Source organism: Choloepus didactylus, chromosome 6, assembly GCF_015220235.1.
Source record: "Choloepus didactylus isolate mChoDid1 chromosome 6, mChoDid1.pri, whole genome shotgun sequence".
In the NCBI taxonomy this organism is placed as follows: domain Eukaryota; kingdom Metazoa; phylum Chordata; class Mammalia; order Pilosa; family Megalonychidae; genus Choloepus; species Choloepus didactylus.
The window spans coordinates 76,888,700-76,913,833 of NC_051312.1; the positions used below are offsets into that span (position 1 = coordinate 76,888,700).

Consider the following 25,134-nt stretch of genomic DNA (forward strand, 5'->3'; position numbering starts at 1 on the left):
GTCCGGAAAACCTCTGTTAGCTGGGAAGGCACGTGGCTGGCATCGGCTCCAAAGTTCTGGTTTCAAAATGGCTTTCTCCCAGGATGTTCCTCTCTAGGCTGCAGTTCCTCAAAAATGTCACTCTTAGTTGCTCTTGGGGTGCTTGTCCTCTCTTAGCTTCTCTGGAGCAAGAGTCTGCTTTCAACAGCCATCTTCAAACTGTCTCTCATCTGTAGCTAGTCTCTCAGCTTCTGTGCATTCTTCAAAGTGTCCCTCTTGGGAGCAAGCTTGCTCCTTCTGTCAGAGCTTATATAGTGCTCCAGTAAACTAATCAAGGCCCATGCTGAATGGGCTGGGCCACATATCCATGGAAATTTTCCATTGAAAGATCTCTCCCTCAATTGAGTTATCATATCTGCACAGAAACATCCAATCAAAAGTCTCCAACCCAATCAACACCAATACGTTTCCTGCCCACACAAGACTGCACCAAAGACAAAGGCCTTTTGGGGGACATAATACATCCAAACCAGCACAATCTCCTACATATGCTGTAGTTATTTTTTAATGTTGCTATTTACCTTTTAATTTTATATAAGGAGTTCATGAATAGATAGTAATTTAAAACATTTTGTAGTCAAATATCTTATTTCCTTTTTTAATTTGTATGTTTGTTATCAAGCTCAGAGAGCTCTTCCACCATAACAGATCAATAGGTATTCATCTTGTAGAGCATTTAAAAATTGTAAATGGGGCTGCACCCCAGTTTTCAGGCATGTGAGGCCTCCACTCAAATGCTCAGAAAGGATGGTGCCTTGGCCTCAGCTTTCAGAGAGAGCATGGCCACTGCACAAGTCCTTGGAAAGGATGGATGAAACAGCCATCCACAGATGAGTCTCAGACTTTGAAATCTAGTGGAGTTGATCCTGCTGGATTTTGGACTTGCCTGAGATCCATGACCCCTGTTTTCCTTCTAATTTTTCCCTTCCGGTTTGGGAATGTATATCCTGTACCTCTCCCATTATTGTGTTTGGAAACAGGTAAATTGTTTTCTGGTTTCACAAGCCCATGAGACAGAGAGGCCTTTTGCCCCAGATGGGCCACACCTATACCTGATTTTGATGACACTGCACTTGAATTGGTTCCTGAAATTGCATAAGGCTTTTAGGATGTTGTGATAGGATTGATGGATTTTGTCTATGAGTAAAACACGTCTCTTTGGGGTCTGGAGTGTGCACCATGGTAGATTTAATTGTGTTCCCCAATTTAGATGTTCTTAATGTTCGTTCAATTTCCTGTGGGTGTGAACCTGATATAAATAGGATCTCTTGAAGATGTTATGCAAGCCTTCTAGCCTCTGAAGCTGTGAGACAATAGATTCCTGTTCTTTAAGCCAGTCGTTCTGTAGTATTTGTCATAGTGGCTTGGAAAACTAATATAGATGTTACATCTTTTTGAAATTTTATGTACAAAGCAAAATATGATGTATCATTTATTGTTTTAATGTCCATGTTTTGGTTTAATGTTTAATGTTCACTTTTACTTATTTTTTGAATAGGGTATTTAAATCCTTTGTCCATTTAAAAAATAGATATCTTTTATTATTGATTTCTAAGTGATCATTATGTATATGGAATAATAAAAAAATTTCTGTTTAATATTTTGCAAACATTTGCCCAGGTTTATTTTATTTACATTTCTATTTTGTTTATAGTGCCATGTACTAAATTGAATTCTGATGTTTTTAAATTGTCAAGTTTATGCTTTTTATTCTTTTTATGTTTTGGGGTTTGTTTAAAAGAGGCTTTGCCATCTAAAGATTGAATAGATGTTGGATGGATAACCAAATTTCACAAAAAATTTTATTTAAAAAACATGTAATTAGTTCATTTGGGATTAATGATTGCTTATACTTAGGATGCATGCTTATATAAATATACATATATACATATATATATATAATTTTCCACAGTGAAAAAAGAAATATTCCTCTCATTTTGTTATGTAGTACTTTATTAACTCACTGATGTAAGATGCTCCATTTATCATATATTATATTCTCATATATATCAGGTCTGTTTCAATTCTATTATATATTTATTAGTCAACTGTTTTATACCAGTTGAAGTATGTGGTACAATAATAAGAGGAATTAACTATATTTTATATCTGGTAGAATGTAGTTCCTGTGCTCCATCATGTTTCTTTTCACTGTTTATTTGATATTATATGATTGCTCATCAAGATAAAATTTAGAATAAACATCTTTAAATTCTCTTAGAAAAATCCTCTGTGGTTGGAATTACTGTGAATTCACAGGATAAATCATGGAAAATTAACATCTTTATACAACTGAGTTGTCTTATTCATAAAATTTGTGTGTTCATTTGCTTAGACATCATGTTCCCTAATTTCCTCAAATCAGTCTTCAAAGTTATCATAAGTGTACCACTTGTAAGGTTTAGCCATTTCTTATTTGGGGAGGAACTTTTTTACTAAGATTTCTATTTGGTTATTTTTGATACATAATAAAACAAAAATGTTCAATTGTTCATTTTGTATCAGCTGTTACTTCTTACCAATTATCATATAACTGAATTGATTCTCTGATTTCCTAAAAAGACTTAGTCAAGTAATCTGCAAATAACATTTGTCACTTTTCTCAATATTCCCTCCTTTAATGTTTTCTATTTTACTTTGGGCAAGACTCCCCCAAAATGTTTAAAAGTAAATATTAAAAGATGTCTAACTCTCATTGTTGTGCCTACTTATCCATCGGCTCTATCATATTAGCTCTAAAACCTTAAAATGAATAAGTTCTCTGGGCTGCTCTATAAGGAGTGGATTTGAGGGGCAGGCAGAGAGAATTAGGTGAAAGATTAACCATCTCTACCACCAGTTGGAGAGGAAGGAATAAAACGTATTCCAGGATACAGGAGTGTGGAGGGGCTTAGAGGAACCAGTTTGAGAATTTCGCTAAGTCTATGTTTCATCCTCAGAATAATGTGGATAATTAATAGCTACCTCCCGTGAATTAAAGACATTTTAAAATAAACAAGGAATGCAAAAAAAAGTATTAATAATGATTGGCACCAGGAGGATGCCTGACACATGACAGTTACTATTATTGTTGCCAAAGGACCCTGTAGAAAGAGAGATAATAGAGTGTGGAGATTGCTTAGAGGATAGTTAAAGGATGTTACTGAGTGCAGCTACCAATGCAGCAGCTGTTTCTACTGTTGCTGCTCAGCTCCCTCTTTACTGTGCAAGAATTTACAAAAGAAATTGGGAAAAGGCAGGATCATGGGCAACTTCATCTTGCTTTATCTTAATTTTCCATGCATTGCATGAAGTGCTTCTTTAGCATTATTTTGTAAAGATAATGAAAAAAATATCAGCCTTCTAAAAGTTATAAGACACTTTGCAACTAAAGATTGTTTTTTATAGCAACATCAATCCATTTGTTTCCCAAACCTACATAAGAGAAAGAATGCATTGTTAGAAGCACTGCAGTCTTCTCAGGACTTTCAGTCATTAACAGTGCAATGGAGGTTTGCTCATGAAGCAGATCCACATGACCTCCCCAAGCTCATATGAACAAAAGATTCTTGAGTTGGGAAAACCAGAATTGACTTTCAATTGTAAAAACTATGAAAAAAAGAAAACTCAATCATTTCATGGGTGGAAGCTAAGAGATGGAAAACAATAGTCTAAATTTTAATACTGGTTAATCAAATGCCTAAGATGTTCCAATATTTTGTAATCAACCAATATGTGCTTCTTTCCTTGGTGCTCACCTATACACAGGAGTAGACATTCATGGGTGAAGAAAACCACACCTATGTGACTGAGTTTGTCTTCCTGGGCCTTGCACAGGATCCACAGACACAGGAGCTGCTCTTTGTCCTCTTTCTGATCATCTATGTGCTCACTGTACTGGGAAACCTGCTCATCATTGTGCTCATTCACATCGACTCCAGGCTACACACACCCATGTACTTTCTCCTGAGAAATCTGTCCTTTGCTGATCTCTGTTTTTCCACAACCAGTGTCCCAGGTGCTACACTTCCTGGTAAAGAGGAAAACTAGTTCCTTTGCCGGATGCTCAGTGCAGATGGTAGTTTTACTTCTGGTTGGGTCTACAGAGTGTGAACTGCTGGCAGTAATGTCCTATGACCGGTACGTGGCTGTGTGCAAGCCCCTGCACTTCTCCACCATCATGACACGTTGGGTCTGTGTTCAGCTGGCCCTAGGGCCCTGGGCCATCTGGGCAGTTGGGTCTCTAGCGGACAGCACATTTACTTTATGTCACACAAACAAGGGAAATAATCCAATCACTATTTTTGTGAACCTCCTGCCCTCCTGAAGCTGGCTTCGGCTGACACCTACAATGCTGAGATGGCTGTCATTGTGATGGGTGTGGTGATCCTCCTGGCTCCTGTCTCCCTCATCTTGGTCTCCTACAGGAACATCATCTCCACTGTGATCCGGATGCAGGCAGGGGAGGGGAGGCTCAAGGTCTTCTCTACCTGTGGCTCCCACCTCACTGTTGTTTTACTTCTCTATGGCTCAGCAATATTTGCCTACATGAGGCCGAACTCCAAGACAATGTATGAAAGAGGTAAGATGATCTCCGTGTTCTACTCAGCAGTGACATCCATGCTGAACTCCATCATTTATAGTCTGAGGAACAAAGATGTCACAGGGGCTCTCAGGGAATAACTTCAAAATAGCCTTGTTTGTGGCAGTGTCTTTGAGTTTGTTGACAATTTAGGGTTGTGGAGGGAAGTGATTTTCTAGGAAACTTTTCCTATTCTCATCCCTTCCTTACATGTTTTGTCCTCCTTCTCTTGCTTTCTCATGTGTCTTCTCAGTAAAAAGTCAACAAATTGTTATTCAAGACAAGGCACCTTGATAGACAGGAAAGAAATTTAGAAAGGATGGAAGAAAGGAATATAGGAAAAAGAAAGAATGAGAGAGAAAGGAAGAAAGGGGGAGAGAAAGAGAAAAGGGAAGGAGGTAGCAAGGAAGAAAGAAAGTGTGACAAAATACAGCCCTATAATCTCCAAGCCCATACACACTAATAAGGGAACTTTTAAAAGTAGATATACAATTTCAGCTAAAAATAAACAAAGAGAAAATGAAACTATCACAAATACAGGACTACCTTTCACACGAATGGACCTGTTTCTTTCATTTTGCCTTCATTCATCAAAAAACTTTTGCATACTTCTTATATTTCCTAGAGATATCTAGGAGTTGGGTATATGGACATAAAATAAAGTCTTCATGGTGTTATATTTCTATTGTGACTTAAATTCTGATTGCAACTTCATTTAATTTATGCTATTTTTTGGTCCATGTTTCAGCGAATCAACCAAAAAGTCTCTTAGAGCCCTTTCTAACCCCACAAACTACAACATTGACTTCAGGATCTCTATTTATTGGGCCCATATTCAGCCTGATCCAACTTTGTTCCTTCTACTGTGATCCCACATACTTAAGAACCATTCCCAGGGAGAAGGGAATAGTACCCTAGGACACAGCTGGAGTTCCTAGGATTGGGAGAGTTGAGGGAGGTTGAGCTCAACTGGCAGCCCTCCTTCTGGGAACTCAGACACCAGGGGCTGGAATTCAGATTCCAGCTTCAGTCAGCCACACCTCTGACAGGATCAGAGTCATCTGGAGAACTAAAGTCTCCATACTTCCTTACAGTGGTGGGGGGGCTGAGGGCTGGCAAGTGCCACCTGCCAGACAGGAGAAGAAAAGCACAGACTCTAGAAGCCTCATAGGAGGGTCTCATTCTCAGGGAAAGTCCATACTCTCCTCATGAGTCCTGGGCCTCCCTGGACTGGGAAAATTAGACTGGGGTTGACCGTATCTGAGGAGACCCTCTCACAAAAAGTCTACATAGAGACAGGGCAAGAAACAGAAAAACAAGAGGTGAAAAATTTCTATCAACTCAATGAAACCTAAGTTAGAGTTCTAAAGTAAGTTGAACTGAACACCAAAGGTCAGAGAACAAAGCCAACCAACAAGAAATCCCTAGGTAAAAGAGTGAAAATGAGCTCCAGAATAAACTAATCAAAAAATCAGATGCTGAGACAACTTAAGATAACAAGCCATACTGGGAAACATGAAAATATGGATCAGCCAAAGGAACAAACTGATAGTTCAACTGAGATACAGGAGTTGAGACAAATAATGCAAAATCAATTTAATGAACTGAAGGAAGATGTAGCAAAAGAGATGAAGGATATAAAGAAGACACTGGATGACCATAAAGAAGAATTTGTAAACTTGAAAAAACAAGTGGCAGAACTTATGGGAATGAAGGCCACAATGGAGGAGATGAAAAACACAATGGAGGGACACAACAGTAGATTTGAACAGGCAGAAGAAAGGATCAGTGAACTGGAAGACAGGACATTTGAATTCATAAACACAAGAGAACAGATGGTGAAAAAAATGGAAAAAATATGAGCAGGGTCTTGGGGAGATAAGTGACAGCATGAAACACATGAATATACATGTTATGGGTATCCAAGCAGGAGAAGAAGGGGGAAAGGGGCAGAAAGAATAACAGAAGAAATATTCACTGAAAATTTCCCAACTCTTATGAAAGACAGAAAATTAGAGATTCAAGAAGTACAGCATACCACAAACTGAATAGATCCCAATAGACCTACTCCAAGACATTTACTGATCAGATTGTCCAATGTCAAAGACAAAGGGAGAATTCTGAAAGCAGAAATGGAAAAGCAATCTATCACATAAAAGGGAAGCTCCGTAAGACTATGTACAGATTTCTCCGCAGAAACCATAGAGACAAGAAGACAGTGGCATGATATATTTAAGATACTGAAAGAGAAAAACTGCCAACCAAGAATTCTATATTCAGCAAAACTGTCCTTCAAAAATAAGGGAGAGATTAAAATATTTTCAGACAAACAGACACTGAGAGAGTTTGTGAACAAGAGACCAGCACTACAAGAAATAATAGATGGAGTGCTACAGGCTGATAGGAAAAGACAGGAGAGAGGGTTGGAGAAGAGTGCAGAAATGATGATTATCAGGAAAGGTAAAAGGAGAGAGAGGAAAAAAGAAGATATGACACATAAAATCCAAAAGACTCAATGGTAGAGGAAAGTACTGCACTTACAGCAATAAAACTAAATGTAAATGGATTAAACTCCCCAATAAAAAGACACAGACTGGCAGAATGGATTAAAAAACAGGACCCATTTATATGTAGTCTGCAAGAAACTCACTGTAGACACAAGGGCAAAAATAGACTGTAAGTGAAAGGTTGGAAAAAGATATTTCATGCAAATAATCAGAAAAAAGCAGGAGTAGCTGTATTAATATCAGACAAATTAGATGTCAAAGGCCAAACAATTAAAAGAGACAAAGAAGGATACTATATATCAATAAAAGGGTCAATTCATGAAGAAAACAAAACAATCATAAATATTTATGCACCAAGCCAGAATGCCCCAAAATTCATGAGGCAAACACTGAGATCACTGAAAGGAGTAGATACATCTACAATAATAGTTGGAGACTTCAATACACCACTGTCATCAATGCACAGAACATCTAGACAGAGGATCAATAAAGAAAGAAAGATATTGAATTGTATGATAAACTAGACTTGAAAGATATTTATAGAACACAACACCCAACAACAGCAGGATATACTTTTTTCTCAAGTGCTCATGGAACATTCTCTAGGATAGACCACATGTTGGGTCACAAAGCAAGTCTCTACAAATATAAAAATATTAATATTATACAAAACACTCTTGGACCATAATGGAATGAAGTTGGAAATAAATAACCGGCAAAGGGTTATAAAATCCACAAATATATGGAGGCTAAATGAGTGGGTAAAGGAAGAAATTACAAGCAAAGTTAGTAAATACCTTGGGGCAAATGACAATGAAAACACAACATACCAAAAGTTATGAGGTGCAGCAAAGGCAGTGCTGAGAGAGAAATTTATTGCCCTAAATGCCTATATTAAAAGAGAAGAGAGAGCAAAATCTGAAGAATTAACAGTTCACCTGGTGGAACTAGAGAAAGAATAGCAAACTAACCCAAAAGCAAACAGAAGGGAAGATATAACAAAGATTAGAGCAGAAATCAATGAAACTAAGAACAGGAAAACAATAGAGAGAATCAACAAAACCAGAAGTTGGTTCCTTGAGAAAATCAATAAAATTGATGGACTGTTAGCTACGCTAACAAAAAAAAAAGAGCAGATGCAAATAAATACAATCAGAAATGGGAAAGGAAACATAACTACTGACCCTGCAGAAATTAAGGAGATAATGAGAAGATACTACTAGCAACTGTATGCTAATAAACTATACAACTTAGACAAAATGGAAAACTTACTAGAAAAGCATAAACAACCAATATTGACTCAAGAGGAAATAGATGACCTCAACAAACCAAACACAAGTAAAGAGATTGAGCCAGTCATCAAAAAGCTCCCAAAAAGGAAAAGCCCAGGACCAGATGCCTTCATATGTGAATTCCACCAAGCATTCAAGAAAGAATTAGTACAAATCCTGCTCAAATTCTTCAAAAAATTGAAGAAGAAGGAAAGCTACATAACTCATTCCATGAAGCCAACATCACCCTAATACCAAAATCAGACAAAAATACTACAAAAAAAGAAAATTATAGACCAATCTCTTTAATGAATATAGATGCAAAGATCCTTAACAAAATACTTCCAAATCTAATCCAGCTGCACATTAAAGAATTATACACCATGATCAGGTGGGATTTATTCCAGGTATGCAAGGCTGGTTCAACATAAGAAAATCAATTAATGTAATGCACCACATCAATAAATCAAAGCAGAAGAACCGCATGATCATCTTGATCAATGCAGAAAATGCATTTGACAAAAGTCAACATCCTTTCCTGATGAAAATATTTCAAAGGATAGGAATAGAAGGGAACTTTTTCACTATGATAGAGGCAATATATGAAAAACCCATAGCTAACATCATACTCAATGGGGAGACACTGAAAGCTTTCCCTCTAAAATCAGGAACAAGACAGGGATGCCCACTGTCACCACTGTTATTCAACATCATGCTGGAAGTGCTAGCTAGAGCAATTAGGCAAGAAAAAGAAATAAAAGTCACCCAAATTGGAGAGGAAGAAGTAAAACTTTCGCTATTTGCAGATGACATGATTCTATATGTAGAAAATTCAGAAAAATCTACAGCAAAGCTACTAGAACTAGTCAATGAATACAGCAAAGTGGCAGGCTACAAGATCAACATGCAAAAATCTATAGTGTTCCTATACACAAGCAATGTTCAACAAGAGGAGGAAATTGAGAAAAAATTCCAAAAGACCTTTACACGGAAAACTATAAGAAACTGCTAAAAGAAATCAGACAGGACTTAAAAAAATGGAAGATGACACCATGTTCATGGATTGGAAGACTAAATATAGTTAAGATGGCAATTTTACCTAAACTGATTTATAGACTCAATACAATACCAATTAAAATCCCAACAACTTACTTTACAGAAATAGAAAAACCAGTAACCAAATTTATTTGGAATGGAAATTTACCCCAAATAGCCAAAACTATCTTGAGAAAGAGGAATGAAGTGGGAGGTCTCACACTACCTGACTTTGAAAGATACTACAAAGTTACAGTGCTCAAAACAGCATGGTACTGGCAAAGGGATAGATATATCGACCAATGGAATCTAATTGAGTGTTCAGAAGTAGACCCTCACATCTATGGACAATTGGTCTTTGATAAGACAGTCAAGCCAAAGCAACTGAGACAGAGCAGCCTCTTCAATAAATGGTGTTTGAAGAACTGGATATACATTTCCGAAAGACTGAAAGAGGACTCCTATCTCACACCTTAGACAAAAATTAACTCAAAATGGATCAAAGACCTAAACATTAGCACCAAGACCATAAGACTCTTAGAAGAAAATATAGGGCACTGTCTGAAAGCTCTTGTAATAGGAGGTGGTTTCCTAAACCTCACACCCAAGGCACGAGCAACCAAAGAACAAATAGACAAATGGGATCTCCTCAAAATTAAACACTTTTGTACTTCAAAGGACTTCATCAGAAAAGTAAAAAGGTAACCTACACAATGGGAGATGATATTTGGAAACCACATATCAGCTAAGGGTTTAATTTCCCAAATATATGTAGGGATCCTACAACTCAAAAACAGAAAGACAAACAACCCAATTAAAAAATGGGCAAAAGACATGAACAGACACTTTTCTGAAGAGGAAATACAGATGGCTCAAAAACATATGAAAAAATGCTCAACTTCACTTGCTATTAGGGAAATGCAAATCAAAACCATGAGATACCATCTCACACCTACCAGAATGGCCATTATCCAAAAAACAGAAAATGACAAGTGCTGGAGAGGATGTGGAGAAAGAGGCACACTTATTCATTGTTGGTGGGAATGTAGAATGGTGTAACCACTCTGGAAGACAGTATGGAGGTTCCTCAGGAAGCTAAGTATAGATTTGCCATATGACACAGCCATTCCATTAATAGGTAAATATATATACTCAGAGGAACTGAAATTTAAGACACAAATGGACATTTGTAAACTGAAGTTTATTGCAGCATTATTCATGATATCCAAGAGATGGAAATAGCCCAAATGTCCATCAACAGACAAGTGGATAAACAAACTGTGGTATGCACACATGATGGAATATTATGCAGCTGTAAGATAGAACAAAGATATGGAACAGATAATAAGGTGGATGAAACTTGCGGACATTATGTTGAGTGAAGTTAGCCAGAAACAAAAGTACAGATACTGTATGGTCTCAATAATATGAACAAACATTAGTGAACAAACTTTGAGAGTTAAAAGCTAAGAACACAAGCTACCAGGAGGTAGAAAGAGGGTAGAGATCAGGTATTTGATGCTGAAGGACTATAAAATGATTAGTAGGATTGATTGTATAGATCCAGAAATAGATAGCATAGTAATATCTGATGGTAGCACAATATTTTAAGTACACTGAACAAAGATGTCTGTGAGTAAAGCTGAAAGAGGTGGGATAGGAAAATGTATGACACCAGAGGTAAAGACAGATGACAAAGACTGGGACTGTATAAATTGGCAAAAACTGGAGTGGCCAATGACTGCTACTAAATCTACAAATATAAAATTGTTTTTACATGTGGGAGAACAAATGAATGTCAACCATGCAGAGTGTTGACAAAGGGATGGTATTTGGGAAAAAACATAATCAAAGCAAACTAGAGTCTATGGTCAACAGTAACAATGTAATAAGCTTCCATCAACTGTAACAAAGGCAATATACCAAAGCTAAGTTTGTGTGAGAAGGTGATATAAGGGAGGGATATGAGATTCTTGGTAGTGGTGTTGTTTTCTGTCCTTACTATTATATTGTATTGTATGATATGTTATTTTTCATTTTATCATCTTTTTTATAATTCACTAAAAAAAAAAACAACTCTTTTTTTGTAATAATCAATATGTTCATGTGCTGATTGGGTGATAAATGTACAACTTTATGATGATACCATGAACAACTGACTGTACACTGTGCATAAATGTATGGTGTATGAATATAACTCCATAAAATTGTAGGAAAAAATATAAATAGGAGTAAAAGTGTTGGAGAAAACATGGAGAGAGGGATGTACCTATCTACTGTTGATATGCAGACAGAATGGTGTAGCCTTTCTGGAGGTCAGTGTGGTGGTTCCACCAAAAACTAAGTATGTGGGCACCATAAGGTCCTGCAACCTCATTATGAGGTATGTAATTGGAAGATCTGAGAGCAGAGACATGAATGGACACTTGCACACTGGTGTTCATGGAGGCAGTATTCATGATTTGCAATGGGTGGAGGTGGCCTAAGGGTACATAGACTGAGGTACAGAATGGCAAACTGTGGTGTATGCATATAATGGAATATTGAGCAACTACAAAAAGGAGTGAAGCTGTGAGACACGCAACGAGGTGAATGGATCCTGTACACAGCATGTTGAGTGAAGTACACCAGAAACCAAGGCAAACACTATAATGCCTCACCAATCTGAACTAACTACAATGTGTAAACTCAGAATTGAGTCTTAGAATACAGCCTAAGAGGGGAACAATTATTGTAATGGTCCCCAGATTATAAGCTCTTACAGCAGTCAAATCTATTCCTGAATTGTAATAGCTGTCTCCAAACTCTGAGATGCTGATCCCTTAGTGTATAATCTGATTGGTCTCTGGAACATTGGGTGTCTCTGTGACACCTGAAACTCAGAGGTAGAGCTTGGCAGACATGAATGTCAGCATTAGTGCATACAGCAACTGATAAAAAAAAAAAAAAAAAAAAAAGAGCCAAGAAACAGCCCAGACTTCAATTAGTGATATGAATGAAGCAGATCTGGTTAAGCCTAGGGCAAACTGGCCCAAAGGTAAAGGTTGAAACCGACTGTGTTTTAAAACTTCAACTTCCATTTGAGACCAAGGGAAGAGATGTCTATTGGGTGCAGGATCTATATTTTCTACAGTCAGTTTGTTCAAACACCACAATTACATGGAACTTTAAATAGGAAGTGAGATATGGTAGGTCTATATAGGTTAGAGTGAAACAGTGACACATCCCAAAGTAATTTGGGCAAGGAATAAAAATATATTTGGAGGGCCCCCCTGAGGAGTTGGAGGAAAATGCAGAAGAGTTGGACTTCCTCACCTGGACTGATGCTGATGTTGTCACAGACATTGAGGACTGGCGGTTTGATGTGCCAAGCCCTCTATCATGGGACTTACCCTTATGGAGCTTGTTACTGCAAAGGAGAGGCTAAACCTGCATATAATTGTCCCTAAGGGTCTCCCCCTGAGTACCTCTTTGTTGCTCAGATGTAACCCTCTCTATCTCTCTAACTAAGCCACCTCGGCAGGTGATCTCACTGCCCTCTCCCCTACGTGGGACCTGACTCCCAGGGGTGTAAATCTTCCTGGCAACATGGGATATGACTCCCAGGGATGAATCTGGACCCAGCATCATGGGGTTGAGGGTATCTTCTTGATCAAAAGGGGGATGTGAAATGAAATGGAATAAAATTTCAGTGTCTGAGAGATTTCAAATGGAGTTGAGAGGTCACTCTGGTGGACATTCTTCTGTACTGTATAGATAACACCTCTTAGGTTTTAATGTATTGGAATAGGTAGAAGTAAATACCTGAAATTATCAAACTCCAACCCAATAGTCTGGCTCTTGAAGATGATTGTATAACAATGTAGCTTACAAGGAGGGACAGTGTGATTGTGAAAACCTTGTGGATTGCACTCCCTTTATCCAGTGTACGGATAGATGAGTAGAAAAATGGGGACAAAAACTGAATGAAAAATAGGGTGGGATGGGGGGGCGATTTGGGTGTTCTTTTTTATTCTAATTCTTTATGATGTAAGAAAAATGTTCAAAAATAGATTGGGGTGATGAATGCATGACTATATGATGGTCCTGTGAACAGTTGATTGTACACCATGGATGAGTGTGTGGTATGTGAATATATTTCAATAAAACTGAAATAAAGAAAGAAAGAAAGAAAGAAAGAAAGAAAGAAAGAAAGAAAGAAAGAAAGAAAGAAAGAACCATTCCTGTACATATTCCCTAAATTTCCATCTATATAGATTATAAAATTTATGCAGATCTTTTGGTTTATAGCACAACTCCTCACAGGTAACAGTTGTACATCACCCTTTGGCCTCCTGGGACTTGAGTGTACTTATAGGTCTAGAAGCCAAGAGGAGTGGTGGGGTAGTTTCCCAGGAGAATCAGCAGTGCTCTGCAAGGCAGATACCTCAGGGGAGAAAATTTATGCGTTGTTAAGGCAAAAGAGGGCTAACCTCCTCAGTCAGAAATGGAAGGTCTGTGCCTACTGGCAAAAAACTTAGCAGATTTTAGGGGTTTGATGCCCTGCAGATTCACTGGGATCCGTCCATGTGCCCCATTCCAATAAGGATTGTTCCCATTCCTTAACAGTCAATGAGGTTACTTTAACAGCAGACACTCTGGCAACTTGGGTATTTGATTTGCATTATAATTCATCTACTGGCATGATGAGACCCTGGGTTTGGTTTTCAGAAATCCCTGTCTTCAGTCTGAAGAAAAGAGTTTCTTTAGGGAAGTGTGGAAGCTTCCTGGTCATAAATGCAGAGCTTGAGCTGGGAATTTGAGGTCCTGAGATCCTCCTTTCCTTTCCCCACTTTTTCCAGCCAGTTAAGGAGAAACCATGTGCCCTCTTTACACTAGAAATAGTCTTAATGCCTTCAAATCTAATCAGATTAGAGAAGCAATTCCAAAAAAAAAAAAAAAATGGAATAGCATCTAAAAATTTATCTTTAAGATTCTCTTCTTCTGGAACCACTCAGGGTACCAAACTCTGTATGTCAGGGTTCAAACAAGTTTCAAACAGAACCACTAGGAGATACATATGAAGAGATTTATTGTAAGGAACTGGCTTAAATGATTGTGGGGGCTGGCAAGGCAAGTGAAGGAAAGGCAGGATGGAACTTTTGGGCACCAGCTGAAGCTGCTATCCACAGGCAGAATTTCTTCTTCCTCAGGGAAGCCTGCTTCTGTTCTTAAGGACTTTCTACTGATTACCTTTGGCCATTCAGATTATCTAGCATATTCTTCCTTAAAATCGATTGATTATGGATTTTAATAATATCTACAAAATACCTTCACAGCCACATCTGTATTAGAGTTTGACTGAAAGACTAGAGACTGTGGTCTAGCAAGTTGAGTCATAAAACTGACCATTACATTAGGGAATTATTTTTCCAATAGGGAAACTTAAGATAATTCTCTTACCAAGCATTTTATGCCACAATGGTAGAACTTTGAAGAAAATTCAAAGTAATTGTGTCGCTGCTCCCTTTTATTATTTGGGATAACTGGCAGTGAAAATTGAATATCAATATTTTATTTTCCTTTTCATTAAAAATGCTTAATATTTGAGATTCTCTTTTTAAATTAAAGATTGTAAATTATATAACATCATGGTGAATAAAATCATCTTAAAATAATTGCATATTAATTTTTTTATCAGCCTCTAAGTAATGGGACAGGAAAAAAGGCTTCCTTTCTTTTCCCCCTACAGTCTTCAACAGAGTAACCAGAGGAATCCTTTTTATTCATATATCAGATTTCTTCATTCTCTACTTGAAGTCCTCCAGTAGTCCCCCAATTTCACTTCTAGTAAAAACCAAAATCCTTCCATGGCTCTATATGCCTACTCCAGTGACTTCTCTGACCTCATCTCCTGCCATATCCCAGCTCACTCTCTGCTCCAACATCATTGGCCTCCCAGCTGCTCCCCTCAGTCCCAGCTCAGGACTTGTGCACTGGCTGTTCCCCCTGCCTAGATTACTCTTTAGGTTTTTGCTAGAAAGTCAACTCAGTAAGGCATGACCTGACCACTGTGTTTAAAGTTGCCACACACCCCCATGTTCCCCATATTCTCTCTTCACCTCACTTTGCTTTTTTATGTCCACAGCACTTGACACTTTCTACATGGTATAAAATGTATAATTTATTTCTATTTTATTTTTTTTGCTTATCCCTCTAGAGTGTAAAATCCATGTCAACAGGGATAGTTGTCTATTTTTCCCTTGATACGTCTTTAGCACTTCATACCTAGCATATAGCAGGACCTCGATAAAGATTTATGGAATCAAAAAAAACAAAAAATTAACCAAACAGAAATATGGAGGCAAAAACAAAGCAGAAATCTCTTATGTGTTAGTCTAAGTTAATATGTTCTAGAATACTCATTTATCCAGTGAAAGATTGACCTCTTTGGGAAGGGTTAAGAGGGCCCTGGTCCTCAGATCTCCTGAGATCCCATCAATGTCACCAGACCCCATAACTTGGGGCACATGGCCATCCAGGGCAGATGGGTGCTAGCTGCAGTCAGGGCTGTAAAAGAGCTCTCCAGACTTCCTTTAAAGATAGAGTGATCCCTCAGAGCCTCAGAGCTCATTCACTGAGAGAAGAAAGCAGGGATGCAAGGCCAGGAATCATGCCCAGGGGATTTATTAAAATCTTGTTTCCTGGACCAACATTTCCAGGGAGAGATCATTTCAGCTGGGGAGAAATTTTCCTTTAAACAGAGCTGCTGAAGAGGGTGAAAGTCATTGTCATCACATAGGGAGCCAGAAGAGCCACCTCAAGGGACAGTGAGGCTGAGCACTAGGGTACTTCTTTAGGTCCTCTTCCCATATCTTCTTGCTTGGGTTTTTTCTTTTATTCAGCATTTCTTCCAGCGACCAGTTGGAGTGAAGGCCTTTAAAAAAGCCTGAACCTTGACCTTTGCCTAACAAATACTGATGGCTAGAAAAATTCCCTCATAGGGTAACTGGATGAAAAAAAGTGACTTGTCCTAACTCCTTGCTCAGGAGAAGAGACAGGCAACTTCCTGATCCTATGTGATCCTTCTTTCATAAGGGTCAGCTGTTAAGGGACGAAGCTGACTATATCCACACCCCTTTACCAGAGAAGGACTGCAAACAGGGAAGGGCACTGACTCACTGACCTTACGCACACCCCAAAACAGCTTGAGGAGTCACATTCTTGGCTCACCAATTTCTATTTGTACATCTTGCTTTCTCGAACTACCTAGCCTGCAGTGATATCTAGCAGCAATATCCCCTGCCCATCTGAGGTAAGGATTTTATATCTATGTGGGGGATATGAGTTGTCAATAAGTGAGCAGCTACAAAACAAGAGTAGGACCCTCTAAAGATTCCAATTAAGAAGTATTCCTCATGCATTATATTCTGAACACTCCATTCATTTATTCCCTCATTCGGTGAATAATTATTAAGGATAATTGTGGGTAGATATTGTGCTGTACATTGAGTGGACATGTGATTAAGATACAGGCCCCTTTTTTAAGGATAAAGAATATTTGAGTACATTAGTCAAGACAGCTACTCAACCTGTGAGAAACAAGGCCAACATCCAGGAGGTAATGACAGCTAATGTTCTGGAGTTCCAGGAAGCTTTCACCAGGAAAAGAGAAAGGAGGTGTGTGAGATGGGAAGAGAAAAAAGAAGAGGGAATTCTAGGCCGAGGGACATGCAGGTGCAAAGACCTACAGGGAAGAGAGAACACAGTTTTTGGGGAATTGCATGGCTGGAAGTGGGGTCTGGATAGAGATGGTGGTGGGGAAGGAGAGGCTATAGACGATGGTGAAGAATCAGGCTGGAGAGGTCAGGCTGGCTGGATCATGAGCTATGTATTATAACATATCAAGAATACTGGGCAGTCCTTAAAGTATGTTAAGAATATGGCATCAGAATTGTATTTTTAAGAATATTGTAATATCAGCATGGAAAATGGATTGGAGAGGTAGAGACTCCCAGGGAGAATTTGGGACATAGTAAGGAGGTCAAGCTAATAGGACACCTAACTCACCAGATTTTCACATTCCTAGCATCCTTGGTCACCAACTAAATTATAAATGGCTATTTATCTTCTTTGTTTTTTGTATTTTCTTAACATTGTTTATTGTAGCAACAACAATACAACTAAAAATTTTCCACTTTAACCACTTTCAAGTGTGCAATTCAGTGGTATTGATTACATTCACAATATTGTGCTACCATCACCAATATCCATCACCCAAACTTTTCATCACCTTAAACAGAAACTCTGCACTCATTCAGTATTAACTCCACATTTGTCTCATCCACCCACCCCCAGCCCCTGGTAACGTGTAATCTACTATCTGTTTCTATGAATTTACTTGTAGATATTTCATATAAGCAAGATCGTACAATAGTTGTCTTTCTGTGTCTGGCTCATTTCACTCAATGTCATTTTTTCAAGGTTCATCCATGTTGTAGTATGTATCAGCACTTCATTCTTGTATGGCTGAATAATATTCCATTGTGTATATACCACATTTTGTTTATCCATCCATTGGTTGATGGACACTTGTGTTGTTTCCATCTTTTGGTTATTGTGAATAATGCTGCTGTAAATATATAATTGAGACCCTGCTTTCAATTCTTTTGGATATATACCAAAAGTGCAATTGCTGGATCTCATCGTAATTCTATGTTCAACTTTTTGTGAAACTGCCAAGCTGATTTTCATAGCAGCTGCGGTATTTTACAATGCCACCAACAAAGTACTGTATAAGGGTTCCAATTTCTCTGCATCCTTACTGATATGGTTTTTTGTTTGTTTTTTAATAAAATCTCTCCTCATGGTATCTCCTTATGGTTTTCGTTGGCATTTCCCTGATGACCAATAATACTGAATATCCTTTATGTGCTCTTTGGCCACTTATATATCTTCATCTACTCTTTCTTTGCACTCTCTCTCAGTGGCGCACGCCGCTGGGACTGTGGATGCTGCGTGTACGTGGGGCCCTGGGCTACACATTCTTTTGTGCTTCTTCTCCCCTGAAGCAATTTCCTGTTCCCCATCCATGTTCACCCTCCTGCCCCGGAACATTACTTTGTGCCCTCTGAAACCCTTGGTCCTTCAACAAACTTTCTTGCAATCTTAATGTGCTTCAAATAAACTAAGCACAGGTTCTTTCCTAAGAAATCTGTACTCTTTTTTCTCTTTTGGTGGATTCTTATCATTCTCCAATGTCTTACTTATCGGGTTGAGACCAGGGTTAACATTTTCTTTGTCCCCCAAAGACACTTTCCAAACCATTAGGTCTCTAGTTTCATACAACATTTTCTACTCTCTGAGGGTCTTTCATTCCTAGTCACTTTTAGCTCCTACCACCCAGGTCATTCCCTCACATTCTTTGAAGTCTTAGATTCCCTAGCTCTGTTACAGTTCGGTGTCCATGGGAATGACCTATCTTAGTTCCTTATTTTCTTCAACCTAAATAATGTTCTGTCTGTTTACATAATTTCAGCCACCCATTATCATGGCTTCTTTATGTATTTTACCCTTATTTATTACTGCTCCACCTCTGAATATAAAAATGCATGTTCAACTCTTTAACCTCCTACTCTTCTATTATCACATGCTTCAGCGTTCACTAATTTTTTTCAACCTTAATGAAACTACATGTTCTTGATCTTTGTATTATGTCTCTGTTGCTCAATCCCCCCTAGATTTTTCTTTATCCTTATCCAGCCTGGACTACATGATGGGGATCTGAAGGTTCTCTCACTAGTTCTATCAGTTCCTTTCCAACCTAATCCCTTACAAGATCTCTTGTTCACAGCTTTGATTCTATACCTAGGAAGGAGAAAAAAATACTGAAAAATTGGTAATAGTTCATACTTCCTGCACTCAAAACTTAGCTAAGCCCTTCATGACACAAAGAAATCCTTTCAATTTTCCTTATTCAGCAACATCTTCATTTCTTCTAGCAGAATATTCAAAACTCCACACTCTTTCAAGGTCCGTGATCAAAGGCCAACATCCCCACTCTTAGCAGATAATCACATTTCCTTATTAACTAAGAATATTGAGTCCATCAGGTGTAACCACTGTCAACTCCACCAGCCCTGCCCTTCTGGCTTCTCCGTCTTCTTTCTTCTTCCATCTCTTCATAAATATTCATATCCATAGTCACCTCTTTCCTCCAGAATACAAAGGCTAACTTCTCAACTACTATCCTTGAACTATCCAGCCTTCTCTTGGACCTTGTTCTATCTTTATCTCCTTTATTTTACCCTTTCTTTACATGCTCCCTCTCCTCACTTTATAAATATGTTTAATTCCCACACTGTACCCTGACAAAATTAAAAGAAACAAAAAGCTGACCTTGTCTTCCCCTTCCCCTCTTGCTACTTTCTAATATCTTTACCTTTGAATCCCAAACTCTATAAAAGTGTAACTTATACCCACAATATCTACTTCCCCACCTCCTCTTCACTCCTTAAATCCAGCATTCTGGCTTCTCTTTTACTGAAACCTCCATAGACAGATTTACCAACAATATCTCTACCTCCAAAACCCATGGGATTTTATACTGTCCTTGTTTATTGGCTCTCTGTGCTACATTTGACAGTAGATCACTCCCTTTTTGAAACTTTCTTCTTTGAAAAGTTTGGCTTCCATGAGACCACATTCTCCTAGTTCTGCTTGTAAGTGTGTCTGTTCCTTTGTTCTCTGGTCCTTTCTTACTTCTTTCACTGGCTTTATCCTTTGCCTTCCTCTTAGATTTTAATGTTTTCTTGGGTTCCATCTTTGGTCCACTTATCTTCATTTGGTCCACTTATCTGTCATTTGGTATTTATTGTAAAACATCTCTATCTCAGAAGAACCAAGAGTCACCCTTGGGTTTACTGATGCCTGAAAAATTTTTTTGGATCTGCCAAAGGAGATCTCAAAGGATATAAAAAATTAGATAATGTATCATTATATATCCTGATATCCCTTCGGTATTGACGGCTTGATGGTTTGAAGCTCTTTTGGAATTTGTAGTTAAACTCATGAGAGCTGAAAGTTATAGAAATCTAACATTAATTTGAAAGAAACCTGTTATCCAAAAAGAATTGGAATGAACTAGACAGATACCAAATATGTAGAGAAACTTTTAATCTCCCTTTATGCCTGAAGAAGGAATCTGACACTCACACTCCAAGGAGGGCTGAATAGCCTAACGTTTGCATAATGATTTACTGTCAAATATTTTGTTTCCTGTAAATAGCCTTGGAATATACCCATTCAAGGACTAGAAATTTTGTATGCCTGGAATCAGTTTTAGCCCTTGATAAGTTCAAGAGAAGTTATTTAAAAAGAAAGAGTTTCACCTACTGACATACAAAATGTGTGTAGCTTACAGGTTATATGTCCTTGAGGCAAAATAGCATCACATGGTTTAACATTCTTTATGAGGGAGGCTGAAAAACATGGCAGCTTTCAGATGGTCTCTAGCACCAGATCGCCTGGTTATGCCACTTAGTAACTGCATGATCCTTGGCAAGCCACCTAATCTTTCTATGCCTCAGTTCCCTCAAATGTAGTAGCTTTAATAATCACCCACCTCATGGGACTGATGATGCAATTTATTATGTAAAGCTCTCAGATAAATCTTGCACATAATAGGTGCTTAATATACGTTGTCTAGTATTGTAGATGAGACTCTCTGCAGTCTGGTCATAACCTGTGGAATATAAGGGACAAGTCTCTGGGAATAACCTCAAGAACCTCTCCAATCATCCCTTTTCTTTTCCTTTTTCTATTTTTTAAAGCAATTTTATTGTGAAATATTCATATACCATATGAAATCCATCTGAAATGTACAATCACTGTCTTCTAGTATATTCACAGAGTTGTGCATTCATCACCACAATCAATTCTAGAACATGTTCACCCTGAAGAGGGTTCACTATGTTGCACACTCCCATGTTTCATCCTCTGGCTTTCCCTCTAGTGACATACATGACCTTTAAACTTTCCCTTTCAATCACATTTGTACCCACCTATCATCACAATCCTCTCTTTTCTTATGAGATATGCCATGGTGATTTGGAGACGAAAAAATGGAGCAGGACTGACAAAGCATATTTTAATATTGGAGTTTAAAAAATCTTTTTGAAAATTTATCTTTGAAGCAATCTTGGGTGAAAACATTGTCTGCCTACCATGTTGGTCAACATATTATCCTAAGGCTCTGCAGGATAAATGGGGCTGGCTCCAGAGGCAAGAAGAGCGAGTCTTTTCAGGTAATTAAAAAATATGTAAGTAAAGCTAAGAATAGACTATAGGAGTCTGGAAGAGATGGGCTAGATAACCTAAGACATGAGTCAGCAAACTTTCTCTGTAAAGGGCAGATAGTGAATAGTTTATGCTTTTATGATTCCATTGCCACTACTAAATTCTGCCGTTTCAGTATGAAATCAGCCACAGACAACACATAAAGACATGGGTGTAGCTTTGTTCCAGGAAAATTTTATTTACAAAAATAGGTGTTGGATTGGATTTGGCCATGGTTTGTCAACCCCTAATTTAAGGAATGCTGTTAAGAGTAGTCCTAGAACTTTGGACTAGGGTGAACAAAATCTCTGTGAGCTGTTTTCTCTATATCAATCATACTTCACATATATTAAGTATCTACTCAGTGCCTACAGCCATAAAGTGACCAGAAAATTATAACACCTTGATAAAAGACATGTGTAGAACTTACTTATATATGATGATTTAAAAACATATGAATCATCTCAGTTGACTCTCATAAGAGACCTATGAAATAGTAACACAGTGCTAGAATTCCCGATTTGGAGGTGAGAAAATTGAGCATCAGACTGTCTAAATAAGTTCCCCAAGGTCGTGTGGTCAGTGGAGAAGGAATAGCCTAAGCCCAGGCACTGTGACCACTCACATTACATTTTATAACATCTTAGATAAGATTAAGTATCAAATCAAGAGGTATCAATCATTATCACAGAATTTCAACACAAAAAGAGTGATGGCTGAAATGGTAGTAGTAAGAAGAGCACAGTGACAAAAATCAGCAAACCATGACTTTTTGCTTGAATTCCAAAATTTCCCACCAAATACTCTTCATCTACTCACAGTGAACAAACAGACTCTTCATTCTAATGGAAGGTTTCTAGTTCCTTCAACTCTCCTAGTTCTTCAATTTATCACCTCCCAAACTAAAGCATCCTCTGCCTGATTTCCATCATGGATATCCAGTTGATCACCAGTTACTGTTGATTCTACTTCTCAAATGTACATTGAATTTATTACATTAGTGCCAATTCCCTGGTCCTAGCTACGCATCTCACCTGGATAACCACAATCACTGCTGCACTTACTCCCTAGCCTTTAAGCTTGTCCCTTTCCTATCTTTTCCTCCTCTATACAACTATAAGAGTTATCTTTTGAAAATAAAAGTTGCCTGATGTCACACCTGCACATAGCAATTAAATAGCTTTCCATTGTAGTCCATATACCCTAATAGGCCCAGTATGATTTGGACCTTGCTTCTCTCTCCAAATTTATCTCATTCAATACCCAATTTACCAGGCTTCTTTCAGTTCCTCAGATGCTACAAGCTCTTTTCCACCTCACACTTTGTATTTGCTGTAACCTCTGCCCAGATAACCCTTCACTTCTCTTCATTTGGAAAACATATTCATCCTGCAAAACTGAGCTCAAAAGTCACTCTCCCAGAGAAGCTTTTCCTCAATTACCAGTCTTCTTTTCCTTTATGGAATTTTTCACAAGTTATAATTGTAATTATTTTTTAATACCCGTCACAAGAGTGGAACTGAATGTGGTCAGGTGCCCTATATGTTGTATTTATTCTCCATCTCCAGGAGCTGTCATGGTGCCTGGAACATGATAAGCATCAGAGGTGATGGTTCTTTTCCTCTCCCTAAATTTCCTTCTATGTCAAGAGAACATTGGTGTAAGATACTTGGCATCTGTTCAGTCCTCACTCCTTCCAAAGACAGGAGAAAGAACACAATCTAATTGAAGAATTAGTGAGGAAAAACTTCTCTCTCTTTTTTGGAAGTCAAATAAGATGGTTAGTGCTTTGTCTTCTCTCATCCTCTCTTCTCCCAGTTCTTCCTTATGGGGACTTCTGACTGGTCCTGCATTCTCAGTGAGTAAAGAGGAGTTTCTGTCCACTTTGGGGTTGGTATTAGGAAGCCCATTGCCCAGCAACATATAAGCTACATTCTTCAATCTGCTTTATGCAAAAGAGAGGTGACATTTTGTCCTGCACAAATATCTTCTTTCTCAATTGTTTCAGAATCTTGGATGGAAAGAAGAGTGACATACATCACCCTCTTGAAGACCCAGGGTGTCCTGAGAAGGAGAAAAGAGAAAGAGACTGTATTACATGTGCTCTGATTTTCCCTTTAATCTCTCCCATTTAATGCAGTCACTCCTCTTTTCCAAGTAGAATTAAGAGAGATGAATAGACAGAGACAAGTCTAGAATTATTGTACTAATAGGGCACCCTTTTCATTGAAGGAAACTTCAAGAGTGAGGAAAACATGTTCCCTATTAACAATTTGTGATCAGTACATACTTGTCTAAAGTCATGCATGAAACAACATGATAATATGATATTGTAAATTTAGTAAGCAATTCTTGCTGGCTAAGGGCTCTAATATTGTGGAGCCAGGAAGTCCTGATTGACAACCTGAGCACCACCTCACCTGTATTTTATGTAATTCCAGATGACTAAAGAAACAACATAATGGAGCCCTGGAACTCCACCTTGGGAAGCAGCTTCATCTTGATGGGGATTCTGAATGTCAGTGAGTCTCCTGAGCTGCTCTGCTCCACAATCGCTGTCCTGTACATGTTGGCCCTGACCAGCAATGGCTTGCTTCTCCTGGTCATCACAATGGATGCCCGGCTCCATGTGCCCATGTACATCCTGCTCAGCCAGCTTTCTCTCATGGATTTGTTGTTTGCATCTGTAGTGACTCCCAAAACATTTGTGGATTATCTGCGTGGTGAGAGCACCATCTCCTATGGAGGCTGTGCCTTTCAGTTGTTTGCCATCCTGATCCTGGGTGGTGCAGAGGACATCCTACTGGCCTTCATGGCTTATGACAGGTATGTGGCCATTTGCCATCCTCTGAACTACATGGTCCTAATGAGGCCGAGGGTCTGTTGGCTCATGGTGGCCACATCCTGGATCCTGGCGTCCCTGAATGCTGTGATACACACCTCATATACTATGCACTTCCCTTTCTGCATGTCCCGGGAGATTAGCCATCTGGTCTGTGAGATCCCAGCTCTTCTCAAGTTGGCCTGTGCAGACACCTCAATATATGAGCTCATGGTGTATGTGATGGGTGTAACCTTTCTCATGCCTCCCCTTGCTGCTATCCTTGCCTCTTATGCATTTGTCCTAGTTGCTGTTTTCCACATGTCCTCAGGTGAGGGGAGACAGAAAGCCCTCGTCACATGCTCTTCTCACCTGACTGTGGTAGGAATGTACTATGGAGCCGCCATGTTTATATACATCTTGCCCAGTTCCTACCACAGTCCCCAACAGGACAATATCTTTTCTGTATTTTATACAGTCATTACTCCTGCCATAAACCCTCTTATCTATAGTCTGAGAAACAAGGAGGTAATGGGGGCCCTTGGGAGGGTACTGGGGAGATGTACCTCTACCCAGAGACTGTAG

General features: G+C 38.6%; 1 protein-coding gene and 1 pseudogene across 1 annotated transcript; both read left to right on the forward strand.

Annotated features, from left to right (window-relative positions):
• Nucleotides 1-3,798: 3,798 nt before the first annotated feature.
• Nucleotides 3,799-4,722, forward strand: LOC119537618 (annotated as a pseudogene).
• On the forward strand, nt 4,517-25,134 carry LOC119537615 (olfactory receptor 2AG1-like). The gene is made up of 2 exons (XM_037840150.1): nt 4,517-4,600; nt 24,170-25,134. Exon 2 carries the CDS (start codon nt 24,190-24,192, stop codon nt 25,132-25,134), a length of 945 nt encoding a protein of 314 aa, XP_037696078.1. The 5' UTR covers nt 4,517-4,600; nt 24,170-24,189.

What these genes read in the sequence shown, in the direction of transcription:
- LOC119537615 (XM_037840150.1), top strand. Translation starts at nt 24,190, where the DNA reads ATGGAGCCCTGGAACTCCACCTTGGGAAGCAGCTTCATCTTGATGGGG.